This window comes from Crocodylus siamensis, chromosome 1 (genome assembly GCF_052110815.1).
Source record: "Crocodylus siamensis isolate JL-2025a chromosome 1, ASM5211081v1, whole genome shotgun sequence".
Classification (NCBI taxonomy): domain Eukaryota; kingdom Metazoa; phylum Chordata; order Crocodylia; family Crocodylidae; genus Crocodylus; species Crocodylus siamensis.
This window is the reverse complement of record NC_143395.1, coordinates 229,349,712-229,363,960: the sequence shown is the minus strand read 5'-3', so window position 1 is coordinate 229,363,960 and position 14,249 is coordinate 229,349,712. Positions and strand designations below refer to the sequence as shown.

At 44.9% G+C, this 14,249-nt stretch overlaps 1 protein-coding gene across 4 annotated transcripts in view; it reads left to right on the top strand.

The window, feature by feature from the left end:
• The first annotated feature begins 8,960 nt into the window (after positions 1–8,960).
• The window catches only part of TFG (trafficking from ER to golgi regulator), a 33,047-nt gene continuing 27,758 nt past the window's right edge, over positions 8,961–14,249 (top strand). Inside the window, exons 1-3 of one of the 4 annotated variants that reach the window (XM_090058763.1) lie at positions 8,961–9,113; positions 11,260–11,342; positions 13,574–13,782. In XM_090058763.1, coding sequence (XP_089914889.1) covers positions 13,599–13,782 — 184 coding nt within the window. In that variant the 5' untranslated portion in view covers positions 8,961–9,113; positions 11,260–11,342; positions 13,574–13,598. Of the gene's footprint in view, positions 9,114–9,183; positions 9,255–11,259; positions 11,343–13,570; positions 13,783–14,249 lie in introns of those variants that run through there. The other 3 variants (XM_090058743.1, XM_090058753.1, XM_090058772.1) reach the window with 3 other exon arrangements.

The following is a 14,249-nucleotide window of genomic DNA, read 5'->3' as shown; positions in this document are numbered from 1 at the left end:
AAACCCCACCACAGGCCCTAGTTACTGTAATAACAACCATTTCTCTTTTAGCTAAAGTACGAGGTCTTATGACTTATACATATATATGTAGGTCTTACATTTCAGCTAGTAGAGAGCAATAATACTATTTTACACATCATATATATTATACGTAAGTTACATGAGGCAAGCATGGCACTATCACATGGAACCATTTCTGCATTCCTCTTTTCCCCATCCCCTGTATTTGAAGATGTTAATATTATAGTTCATTATAATACCAGTAACAAACCAACTACTGTTACAGTCATTCTTCAAATTTAAAAAAATAAAAATTCAATTTGATCATTATTGTATTAACTCTGAGATCTCATTTCACTCACAGGGACTTCAGGTCTGTGTCCTATATACTTTCAGATCATTAATCTTTAAAGAAAATGTTGCTGAATATTATCTAACTGGTGCAGATACCAATTTATCTGCATTCAGAAACTCACTATATTTTAAAATTAAAGAAGAAAAAGCATGTAGATGTCCCTTCCAGACCAGCAGAGACCCTTTCAGAGGATTTCTCCTAACTAAAACACTAACTAAAATGTGAAATTGCACTTTTCATAGTTTGCTTTGTACAGCAATCATGGGTGTATTGGGTTATGCAAACACTACTCTGTTGAGCAGCCACAGGACACAAATCAGAAAGCCACAGGTTAATAGAAGACCACACTTGCATAGGACTTATGCTGCTATGTAAGGACAGATCCTGTATCTGGTACTTTTGCAGCCTGGGACCATGATTTTTTTTAAGGGAAAGTGAAGATCAGTTTTGTATTCCACAGAACAAAAAGAGAGAACTCTATCTCTGTTTTAACCATGTCTGTTTCTCCCCCCACCCCTGAGATCTGTATAGCACGGTGATTCTCTTGTATCACTGTATCATCGTATGGACTCTGTTTACCCATACTGGCCTTCTCCCTCTCAAAAAGTGTAAGTCAGCTCAACTAGAAAATTAAAGCTAATGCTGAACAAATAGCCAAGTTTCACTAGCTCCATGAATGTCACATGCCTCCCGAGGCTGGGGGAGTATGGCAACTGCCCACAAACAGTGGCAGCAGCAGTGTCGGTGGTGGAGGCATGGAGGCAGCAAGCAAGGAGCCCTCACAGGAGGCCACGGCAGTGTCAGCAGCGAGAGGCAGGGGTGGCGAGCACCAACCGGTGATCAGCAACCACCCACAGATGCTGCTGGCAGTGTCAAAAGTGAGGGGGGGCGGTGAGCAGTAACCACTGGCAGGCACCGCCAGCAGCAGCAGCCCATCTCAGGGGGTGCATGTGTACACATGTGCACCCCCTACGCATCTCCAGTGACTAGCTCAACTTCCATCTTCTAAGTGCCAGTCACCTTTTGAAAAGGATGGTTTTCTCACTCAGCTTGCCTTAACAAAGAAATCTTTATTTTAGATTTTTCTATTAAACTTCTCAATTAAAGTGCTTTTTAGGGTAAATTGCAGTTCTTCCTTGATTGAAAGATAGCTGTCTCCTTATGGAAGAATGACGAATGACCAAGATACAACCATGCTAAGCAAAAATATCTGTTTGGGGCTAATTCATCCTGGAAAAGGTACCATAAGAGGATGTTTCCTGATTTAAGAGGCTGTGATATACGTGGGTGCTTGCAGATGTTTTAAAAAAAATGCTCTTCCAAAAGAAGCAGTGTGTTACTTCCACCCAGCTCTGCTGTGTCTGTATAGATCAGGCGCTTCAGTGGGGCTTTTTGGAGCTTCTATCTAATAGCTGATTCAATCAGCTATAAAATAAAAGCACCCAAAAATCCCCACCGAAGTGCCCAATCTATGCAGATGTCAGGTGAGCTGGCACCAGCTAAGACACTGCCTCTTCTGGGAACGTGTAGGGCTTAGCGCAGGAACACGCCAAGTTTAAACTAAAGAGGAGGGTTTGATTTTGTTTTTTAACATCTGCAAGTAGCTTGTATGATTAGTCATATGTGATTGTTTATGGTAAAGGGAAATATGATTGCTTATGGTAAAGGGAAAACAGAAGTTTGTCCCTAAGAAATGTGCATATTTTTCTCCATTTTTTCAATTTTATTTTTATAAAGTCAACGTGCAATGTAAAGACTTTCTAGCTGCCTCAAACAATAATTGAACACTTGCAGGTAACATCCACAGTGGCCATGTCTACATGAGACACTGACTGCACAGTAGGCCATGACTACTATGCAGTAGCGCTGTGTAGCAGAAAGCGTAACGCAGCGCTACTGCACAGTAGTCTTAGGCTACTGCGCAGTCAGCTTCATGAAAAAGATGTTCCACAGCACTACTGCACAGTAACTCTGGTTACCGCATAGTCGTTTAAATGAACATTTAAATGACTCCGCAGTAATAACTGCACAGTTAGCATCTCATGTACATGCGGCCACTGAGCACGTTTAAATTAATCCCATATCCTACCAAATGTTTTGTAGAGGACCAGCTGGATTTACACATACAGTAATTGCTAGCTCTGATATTAAGGTTGAATAAAAATGGAAAAGAGGCTAATGGCTTGAAAACCTCTTCAGATTCCAGAAATATATGATTTTTCTGGCAAGGCAAATTCCTAGCATTTGGAGCCTTCCAAACAACAGTAGACCAAGAGAGGTAGTTTCATAGATTTCATAGACATCAGGGCTGAAAGGGACCTCAGGAGATCATCGAGTCCAGCCCCCTGCCCAAAGGGCAGGAAGTCAGCTGGGGTCATAGGATCCCAGCAAGATAAGCATCCAATCTACTCTTGAAGGTGTTCAATGTAGGTGCTTGAACCACCTCCGCTGGCAGACTGTTCCAGACCTTGGGGGCTCGGACAGTAAAGAAATTCTTCCTCATGTCCAGCCTGAAATGGTCTTGCAGGAGTTTCTGACCGTTCGACCTCATCATCCCTTGGGGCGCTCTGGTGAACAAACGTTCCCCCAGATCCTGGTGGTCACCCCTGATAAACTTATAGGTGGCCATCAGATCACCCCTGAGCCTATGCTTTTCCAGGCTAAAGAGTCCCATGTCTCTCAGCCTATCATCATAAGATCTGTTTTCCTGACCTCTGATCATGCGCGTGGCTCTCCTCTGGACTCTCTCAAGCTTCTCCACATCCTTTTTGAATTGTGGAGCCCAAAACTGGACGCAGTACTCCAGCTGCGGCCTCACCAAGGCCGAGTACAAGGGGAGAATGACGTCCCGGGATTTGCTCGAGAAGCATCTATGGATGGAAGCCAGCGTTTTGGTCGCTTTATTAGCCGCAGCATCACATTGCAGGCTCATGTTCATCTTGTGGTCAATGATGACCCCCAAGTCTCTTTCTTCTGTAGTGCTATCCAACGTAGCACTGCTGAGCCTATAAGGATGCTGCAGGTTTTTCCTCCCAAGGTGAAGAACCTTGCATTTTTCGGTGTTAAACACCATCAGGTTCTCATCCACCCATTTGCTGAGCTTGTCCAGGTCAGCCTGGATCACCCGCCTATCTTCTGGCGTGGATGCTTTGCCCCAAAGTTTGGTGTCATCGGCGAACTTGGCCAGTCCACTCCTGACTCCAATGTCCACATCATTAATGAAGATGTTGAACAGTATGGGTCCAAGGACAGAGCCTTGAGGGACCCCACTGGTCACAGGGCACCACGATGAGTGACTGCCATCAATTACAACCCTCTGGGTCCGACCACGGAGCCAATTTCCCAGCCAGCGGATCATGGTGGAGCCAGGGCCACAACTGGCCAGTTTGGCCAAGAGGTGATCATGGGATTAATGTGTTAATCTAAAGTCAGATAGAAGGCAGGGCAGAGTGTCTGTGGCAGAGCACCTTTGGGTGCCTGCTTGCAGCAGGACCCCTGTGCTGCCTGCCACTCAAAGGGCCTCAGTAGGCAGCAGAGGCAGCTGCAGGTGGCTGCACTCCCCAGTCAGAAGTCACCTGGTCAACAGGAGACTGCCTGATTGGGGAAGAGGGCTCAGCTGATAGGAATAAAAGCAGGCTGGAGCAGTAAAGCCAGCATCAGTTGCTGCAAGCAGATGGAGGCAGAACATTGCCCAGTTGGAGCTGCTGCTCAGGAACACCCAAAGGACAGAATAGGAACTATGGGGATGATAGAAGGTTCCTGGTCCTGAGGCATGATCTAAAACTACACCCTGTTGGGGTTGGATGGTATGGTGGGGCTGCTTCTCGCAGGGCAGCTTACAGGAAATGCCACACCTGTGCCTCCCTAGTGAAGGGTGAGTATGGGGCACCAGAAAGCCTCAGTCCCTGCTGTCTTGTGGGTTACCCCTGGAGGGGAAAGGCTAGAGGAGCACACCCAGATAGAAAAGCACAGGGGTCCATGCCCACTGAATGGGGCCTAAGGTGGGGTCCAAGTAGTTGACAGATGCCTGAAATCCAAAGGAGCATAATGCCAGAAGGGTTCAGGTTTGTTGACAGATGCCTGAGGCCTGAACAGCCATAGGCTGAGTTAGTGGGGCCCACGTAATTTGTCAGACACCTGAGATCCAGAGGCCCCAGTGAGAGGGCAGAGTTGTAGGGACCCAGTGGCTGTGTAGAGCAGGCCTTGAAGACCGTGTACATAGTAGCTAACTGGTATAGCTGGAGTAGAGGCCCCACTGAGAGGTGTGAGTTAAGGCCCAGGCATGTCTGAGGATGCCGGAGGCCTAGTTGGACCAGAGGCCAGAGTGGCCCAGAAAGGGGCCTGGGGAGTAATGGAAGATTTGGATGCCATCTGTGAGGCATGGGACACAGTATAAGAGATGGTTTGGAGATGTGTAATATGCCCTTGGCATCAGGCTTTAAACTGGGCAGCCTCCTGCTTTAAAAATAAACAACTTATTGTTTACATCAAGGCATGGCAGGTGAGTATAGGTGGGCAGACCAGATATAGAGGTGGGCCAGCATGGTGACCGGGCCCGATAGTCACCTTGTTACAGTAGCCCCTTATAGACTAAGTCAGAGACGCATAATGTTTCATAAGCAACAGCTTACTTCATTAGACAAGTCAGAGATACAAGAGTGGAGACACAAAATGGTGCATCAGTTTCTCTGCAGGAAGGTGCGGAGTGGTTCCCAAAACTGCCTAGGAAAGAGAGTTTTTCACCTTGTACTGTTACTCATTTACTCTCAGCTGAATTTGGATAAGACATTTATCTTTCTGTGCCTGTATTTCCAAGTTATGAGGTTCATAATATCTACCTATTTCAGGCCAGGAAGAGACAGGCAAGCCGCACCAGCGTGGAGCACCCGCGCAGTTTGTAAGCCACACTTATTTCCGGTTAAAAGCAGCACTGGAGGACAACGTCATCCCAGGACGCTGCCCAGCTGAAATAAAAGCCGGCAGCAAGAAGACCACAGCAACAGTGCTTCCTGCACCAGGCACGGGCAGTGCTGGCGACCAGCAATGGATCTGGGGACAGACCCATTGGAGGGGTCCACAGCAAAGGGATGGAGTGAGAATGGTGTCAAGGGACTGCAGGAGCCACAGACACCGGGTCAGTGAGTGGAAACAGGCCAAAGCCCTACCCCCTTGTCCTTTCTGTTAATGTCTTCTTTTTCTTTTACTTTCAGGGATTGCCCAGAGGGACCCCAAGACAAGGGTGAGAGCTATGGGCAGCGTTCCTGGGTTAGAAGCGGCTGGGATAGTACGGCAGTCGGCCAAGTTATAACAAAAGACGCAGCAGAAGAGCAGGGACAGCTTAACATCCCAAAGAGATGTAGAGCTGGGAGAGGTCATCTGTAACACAGCCAGCAAGAAGAAAATGGGAGTTGCCACCCGAGGGCGAGCCATCCAACCATCAAGTAGCCATCCTAGAGGCTGGCGCATGGATGGGGTGTAGAAGAGGTGGAGCCACAGGAGTGTCTGGGTTTGCCTCGGGGAGATGGTGGGCATTCTCTAAGACCACTGGGACAAACACAGAGGCTAATCCCAGACTTATACTCCAAGGCGGCACGAGAGCCCCTCCTTGAGACCAGGCAGGCACATAAAGTATACCCAGAAACAACAATGATGGTCCTGATGAGGACGGTAATGATATTTCATAGATTCATAGATGCTAGGGTCGGAAGGGACCTTAATAGATCATCGAGTCCGACCCCCTGCATAAGCAGGAAAGAGTGCTGGGCCTACATTACCCCAGCTAGATACACATCCAACCTTCTCTTGAATACCCCCAGGGTAGGGGAGAGCACCACCTCCCTTGGGAGCCCGTTCCAGACCTTGGCCACTCGAACTGTGAAGAAGTTCCTCCTAATATCCGATCTAAATCTGCTCTCTTCTAGCTTGTGGCCATTATTTCTTGTAACCCCCGGGGGCGCCTTGGTGAATAAATACTCACCAATTCCCTTCTGTGCCCCCCTGACGAACTTATAGGCAGCCACCAGGTCGCCTCTCAACCTTCTCTTGCGGAGGCTGAAAAGGTCCAGTTTCTCTAATCTCTCCTCATAGGGCTTGGCCTGCAGGCCCTTAACCATACGAGTGGCCCTTCTCTGGACCCTCTCCAGGTTATCCGCATCCTTCTTGAAGTGCGGCGCCCAGAATTGCACGCAGTACTCCAGCTGCGGTCTGACCAGCGCCCGATAGAGGGGAAGTATCACCTCCTTGGACCTATTTGTCATGCATCTGCTGATGCACGATAAAGTGCCATTGGCTTTTCTGATGGTTTCGTCACACTGCCGACTCATGTTCATCTTGGAGTCCACTAGGACTCCAAGATCCCTTTCCACTTCCATTTTGTTTTGATTTTGCAGTTATTCTGCAAATGCCATCCTTTTTGCAGTGTTTTTCACTTTAGATGTTTAATATGTAAATATTTTTCTCTTTGAGGACTCCAAATAAATAACACCTACCCCCAAAAAAATATTATTGTGATTCATTCCGTTAAATATGTTGACTTTGGTAGAATGTACACTTGAACATCTTGTAGATATCTCAGGTGTTGAATAAAACATTGGCTTATTTCACACCAGCACAAAAACTATTTTCAACACCCTTTGAAAGTGAATGGGGGAGGTAATCTTTCCTGCACTTAGTGTTTTTTCTTTTTTTAATTGTGGCATGTTTAAGAGCAATAGTTCATTTTTTATCTACACGTGGAACAGAGTGATCACAATAATATAGCTGAACTTTGATATTTCCTGCAATGTGGATATTAAAGATTGTGAAGTTTCCTTTTGGCTACTGAGAAATGCTGCCTTGGTACATGCTTGTGTGGGGGAAGGACTGAATTACCTGTCCAAAGGTGGCAAAAATGAGGCGGAGAGTGAGACTGAGCGAGCGTGCTTGTAATTGTCAGAAATATGTTAGCTATTTTAGAACAGGAAGGTCTTCCAAATTATGCAATTTTTTGTGATCTGTTTCTTGTCATATAATACTTAGAATTGCAAATACATATCAATTCAGCCTTTTTTTTTTTAACTCCTGTCTCATTTCAATCCGAATTGCTTTCAGTCCTGGTATCCACTTATTTCTACTAGGGCTTTCCAACTGCCCTGCTGAAAACTGAAGTAGACAACAAAATCCTTAAAGCTCCTTTTTCTAGGTTTCACTTAGAAATTTCAACCCTGGTCGACCACAACTCAAGTTGCTAAGTGTAAAAGACTCCTATATTAGCATGTAATACCACAAGACCCCAGATAGAAATAAATTGTGTTATGCTTGGTATTATTTTATGTTTTAAATTAGCATTGTGGTCTGAATTGCACCTTAAGTTGTAGTCATGTGTAATACCACCTATTATTAATGGTGAAAGGCATCAGAGATTGTGACCAGAAGTTTCCCAGGGATTTTCTAGCAATAGGAGTCCATTTATTAAGTCCCTTTATAGCTGTGCCCTGAAGCCTTTGCCTCTTGGGCTAGCAATAATTTGGCTGTGAAACTACCAGATCTTTCCCAGGCAGCTGGGCCTCACCCAGGAAGAGGTCTGAGTTCAGAGGCATTTTGAAGAGTTGCTGGAAAAAAATAGTAAAGCCAGTGGCTGAAGAATAAGACATCAGAACAAAGTACCTTTGCATAAAATTGTTGCATCTTTCTTCCTAGTGCATGAAGTTGGCAATGAGATGGGCTACTATCTTGATTACAGAAGTATTGTCTAAGCCCTTACACTGGAGGCTCTCAAACTTTTTAGTCCAGAGGCACCCCCAGATAGACTGGAGGTGTCCCTGAAAAATGCCAGTGCTTCATTTTCATTCTTTTTTTTGCCTACCAAAAAATAATACAGCAGCTCTGCAGCAAAGAACACAGAAAAGCCACAGCAACGGATTCCTATTTGAAATCTCTGGGCATCTCTTGGTGTTGCCTTTTAGTGTTGCCTATTGTTGCCACCTTTTTTTAGTGTTGTCAACTCTTATGAAATATAAAAGAAAGAGCTAAGTTTTTCACAATCCCAAAGGTAGACTTTAAGAGCAATGCCAAAAATCATGAGAGTTGAAAATACTGCGGCGCTTACATGGTGTGGTGCTCTGGGCACCCTTGAAAGGATTTCGAGGGAACCCCAGGGTGCTGTACCTTGAGATCCAGCCCTGCATGGTGCTCTAGTCACCTTGGATAGGCCTCCCACATCCAGTTGACAACTCTTGAGAGCAGAGAGCTGCCTGTTACAGAGGTGCACAGCTCCCAACACAACAGAGGAGACCCTGGCCTCTCACCGCTAGAGAAGCAGCACACTTTTACTTGCTGGGTGGGAAACCTGTTTCACCCCTTTGCCCAGCAGGGTGGAACCACCCTCCACAGCCCCATGCAGGAGTGGGGGCACGGGGATAAAGTTCGTGCCCTGGAAAAGACTGAGACCTCATCCGCTTCACTACGCATGCGCCGGCCACACAGGCCCTTCCAACAGAAGGGAGCAACACCCAGCAGACCACGCTCTCCGCGTGCGCAGGCGCGGGGCAGTCTGGGGGGCATCGGCCTGAGTTGAAGGGGCGGAGAGGGCGCGCCCTATGAATATACGCATGCGCAGAGAGGTCTTATGGGCTCCGTCTGGATCATACGAAGGAAGGACGCATGCGTAAGCGCATGCGCAGTGTCTCCGGCAGTCACTGCCGTCTCTATCCCAGCCCTTTTTCTCAGCTGCCACGTCCGGGCGCCGGACGGGACCGGGCCGGAGCCAGCTGGGCCCAGGGTAAGCGGTGGGGAGCCGGGGCGCGGGACTGAGGACCGGCTCTTCCACACCCGCGCAAGCCGGCCGGTCCCGGAGCTACCCCCAGGGGTATTACCCTGGGAGTGACGTAAGGGAGAGCACTGTGACGTTAGCGTTGGTCAGGTAAACGTCAGTGTGTCGTGGGGTCGTTGCTCATGGCAGTTAGCAGCAGTAGGCAAACCAGGGCAGAGAGGTGCAGTGAGGTATCGTTCTCTGGTGCCTGTGACAGGCTGGAGATGGGTGATGAGTGATGCAGAGATGAGGTCACATCCTGTGACCTCATAGCACGACTTCATCTCACTGCATCACTCACTGTGACTTCATCTCATCGCATGAGATCATCTCATGATGAGCTGGTGCTCTTGGGTGGGCATGCAGCTGAAATCAGATGGCAGTGCCCTCATTTTTCCTGTAGAAACAAATCAGCTGCACATTGCAAGGTGATGGATGCCACCGTTTAGGTTAAGGGTGACTTTCATATCAGCTTGCTGCTTTTTTTTTTCCATTTTGGACATCAAGAGTAACACACCTAACAGGGGGTTTTTTTAGGTTTTTCCCATCTCTTTTTTTAAAAGGGCCTGGTCCACGTAGCCTTGTTTTGCTGGTTGAACTCAAGTTCTGGAAAACTCAAGCATGCCCCCACTCAGGTCCCATGTGGTGGCAGAGCCCTTCTTTCTGCTGGCCTGGTAATGTCACCACCTTCTGAAAGAAGGCTTCTGTTGCTGCCTGAAAGCTGGTACAAGTTTTGGATAGAGGTGCCCAGGCTTTCTGCTGACTGCCACAGCCTCCTTCAGCAGCTCCAGCTGTCCTCTGATGTATTTTGAACCCTGCTGGCATAGTTGATGAAGTGGAGCTATGTGGTTTTGGTAGATATGCATGTACTGTAGTGGTTTGGCAGGGTATAACTTGGACCTGGTCTAAATTAACTTTAGATTGATGTTCAGATATCATGAATGTGTATTTTCAGAGCAGCATCAGGGTTAGTTACCTTGGAGCCTGCAAAGCTGAGGCTTTCCTTGTGTGAATAGATGCTGCTTTGGGCCAGCCCCCTCCCTTTTTTTTTTTTTCCCCCCCCCCCTCCCTTTGCCGTAGAGAAGTTGGCTTTGGCTGCCTGATGGATTCACAACCTCTCTGGCTTCTAATGAGTCCTGTCAGGGAGGCCAGAGCTACATGGCTGGCTGATGCGTTCAGTTTCAGATAGTAGATTGAACAAATGACCTGAGTCATGGCTCCCCAGCAAAACCTAGCACCTTCCCTTTATCCCTAAAGCAGGAATTACCACATCTTTCTGTTACATTAGCAGTGTACAGATTTGCATAGTTTCACTGAACTCTCTGCAAATGTAAGAGGAATTGTGAATTGACTTTCTTGGGGAAGGAGCCCATGAGCAGGGCCCCTTCTACTGGGTCACTTTCATTCTTTTCCGGTAATCTGGTAATAGAGCAGGAACAACATGTAGGAAGGCATTCTTTTTCTGTTTTACCTTTTCTTTTGGACATGGAGTTCCCTGTTCTGTTAGGTGGCTGCAGATCTCTGGCCCTGGTTGCCACTTTCCTTTTGTTTGCTTTGGTTCTTTTTTCCTCTGAAGAAGTGACATCACCTCTCTGTTTTCCCAGACAGTCCCTGCCATAATGCTTCTTTGAGGACTTTGACTTAAGTCAGAATACTATTAATATTTGGAAGGTGGGCTATTGGGCTATAATACTGCAAGATCAATTTAAAACTTTTAATTTTGTAAAACTTAATAACTTTGGATGTTGATAAGCTGGAGGTTACTGTAACAAATATTTTAAAAGTGTGTTTATGTGCCTTATGAGAACAAACTGTGAGGTATATTTCATGAACTTCCAGGCTGTTAGCAATTGCCATACAAAATTTTGACATGTTAATACTTTTTTGTTAAGAGCTGTGTAGGGTTGACCTACAAGCTTCATAGATACAATATCACGTTTAGCCTTCACATTAAAGTGTCTCCCTTACCTATACAGTTAAGATACCAACCTTTTCATTTTAATGTAATATATTGAGAAGTATGTTGTTCCAGTGAGGCCTGGCAGTAAGCTAACCTTTTTCTGGCTTTCTGATGCGGTTTTCATACCCTATCACTGATTACCCATGATTCTTGCAGTTCATGGCGGGACATCTGAACGTTAATTTGAAGTGAAGCAGGGAACCTGACCTACAATCCAGCAAATCTTTAAGACAGACAAGGTAATAATAAAAATATGTTGGTGGAAAGAGGTAAAAGAGGACTTGGTATTATGCTGGATTCTACGTTTTTTATAAAAATATCTGTTATAAATACTCATGCTCTCTTAGATAGCTTTGTTCAAAAACAAAATGCTTATGAGAAGTTTTGAGTTGAAATCTCGGGAGTTTAAATTCTTCTCTCTACAAAATATGAGCAATGCATTAGCATAGCATGGACTTCACCCTGTTGTTCCACCAGTATGTCTCAATACTTGATGGGCCAGTTATCCCAGTTGGTTTGAATGTGCTGCTAACAAAACTAAGATTGTGGGTTTGAGTGTTTAGGTGCCATTTCTTTGTGCTGAGGTACCACTTGCACCTGACCCAAACTAATTTTAGATAGTGTTTGCTTTCTCAGAAGCAAATGGGTTCAGCAAAACAGGTTGAAGAATAAATCTCAGAGAAACTTCCTAACTGTCCTGCTCTTCAGACAATGAAATGAGCTGCCTAGAGAAGTTGTGGAGTTGTCTTCATTGGAGGTTTTCAGGAGGCTAGATAAGCATTTGACGGGTGATTTAGGTTTAGCACATCCTGCATCCTTGCATTCATATAGTTCCTATTCCCACACCTTCAGCTCGTGAACATGATTCTAGTTTTGAGTGACAGATTAAGTCTACTTGTTTTTTTGAAAGGGGTCACTGTGATAAGCTGGTCAGAATAAATTTTGTCTTTTAAGTTGGTGAAAGTACATTCAGTTCACATAAATCACAAAAGAACAGAAGTCATGGGTTTTAATGTATGTTTTGGTATCTTATCCCATGTCACACCACTGCTAAATATGCAATAAGCATCAAGCCAAAATTTAGTTAAGGCCTTAACTCAGTAACTTCCTCTCAAGTTTCCATAAGGCTGAAAGGGTCACTGTCCCTAAAATAATTAACTTGAAGCAAATTTCAGGTTTGTGTTATCACTCTTCTGTCTAAAATAACTGAATTACAAATAATTAACATAGTTTTATCTATGGTTGATTAAAACATAAAGCTATGAGAAACAAGAATTTTTGGTGAGGAGAGGTGACCTGAGGAAGAGCACATGGTGCTTGAAAGCTTGTCCAACAGTTTTCCCATCTACTAAGTTGGTCCAATTAAAGATGTCACTAAAAATCCTTGCCCCTCATGTTTCCTGGACCATCACCTCAAGAACAACACTCCAGGACTAGAAACATGATCGAGTCCCTGTTTTAACAGGGATGCCCAACTGTGTCACTTGCTAACTTACTGGTTTCATTGCTGTTTCATTTCCCTTTTTGGTTGCATCCAGAGTGATACCAGCTTAACTTGATCCTCTATGTTGAACCTTGTTCACTCTCCAAAACGATAAAATTATGGTGTTACAGCCCTATAGTTGTGAAAAACTTTAGCTATGGGCATCTCAGAAATATGTAGCTAGACTACTGCACACTTTTGTATTGTGAGGCAAAGTGCTTTTTTGAACAGATGCATGTGTCTCAAATGTAAACCTTACTGAGTATTTACATATAAGCATATTAAGGCTACTTACAGATATGGGGAAAAATAGCACTTTAAGCTCAGTGTACCCCTGCATCAAGTGCAGTACATGCTCAGAAGAGCATCACATTAGTTGGACCCAGCTCACCCAACGTCTGTATAGATTGGGTGCTTCAGTGGGGCTTTTTGGCACTTTTATTTGATAGCTGATTGAGTCAGCTTTAGATAAGTGCCAAAAGGCTATGCTGAAGCACCCAGTTTATCAAAGTGCTGCAGAGCCACATCAAACTAATATACTTCCTCTTCCAGTTAAGCACTGTTTGCGGGGGGGGGGGTTCACATCTGCCAGCAGCCTAAATGAATCCATGCCAAACATGGAAAAAAGCTAAATGTTGAAGAAAATTCCCTAAACTTTGCAGTTAGTAAAACCATGTATTTCACCTTAAATTTCTTTAACTTTGAATTCAAGCTTAAGGCAGAATTATTTGATATTAAATATTTGAATTTTTTTTTTTTGTAAAGCTCCAGTGATCTCTGATCCCTATTATAATGAATTGAGAACATGTGGTTTTCATGAGGGTGTGCAACAAAACTCTATTTGAGAATGTGCTAAATTGTCTGTAATTCCCCAAATAAATTCCAGAAAACTTCAGAATTATGTTTTGTGAAGGACTACAATAGTCACAAAACAAAATAGTTTTCTAAAATATATTATGTGAATGTTCTTTATGTGCATGTTAGCAGGCCTGTGGGACGTCTGGAGTCCACCATGAATGGACAACTGGACCTAAGTGGGAAGCTGATTATCAAAGCTCAGCTGGGGGAGGATATCAGGAGAATTCCTATTCATAATGAAGACATCACATATGATGAGCTGGTTCTGATGATGCAGAGAGTTTTCAGAGGAAAACTTCTGAGCAATGATGAAGTCACAATAAAGTATAAAGATGAAGGTATGATTTTCTTGCTAATGTGTTATTCTCTTTGAACTTTCAGGAGAATGTCATCTCTCTTTGGTTTTGTTTTTTTTGTTGTTGCTGGTTGCCATAATAAGGTGGAGTGAGTTACTCTTTCACCGAGTGTTGCACAAAAAAGATGACTTGCATGCTCATCTTAATTTTAATATGGCCCTTTGAAATATATCTTCCAAAGCTATATACGCATTGGCTGATATATATACATATCTGTTATCTAACTTAAGGGTGATTATCTCCTAGTTGGTGTAATCTAGATAAGGAAGTGGCTTCATCCAAATCATCTTAGAAATTTCATCCTTTCAGTCATTGGTGTAGGGTAGGGGTTGGTAACCTATGGCTCGTGGACTAGATCTGGTTTGCAAAGAAGTCCAATCTGGTCTGTGAAGAGCTCTGATCTGGCATGGGGGATCAGTGGCATAAGGCCATGCTGTGCTGCCCTTCCC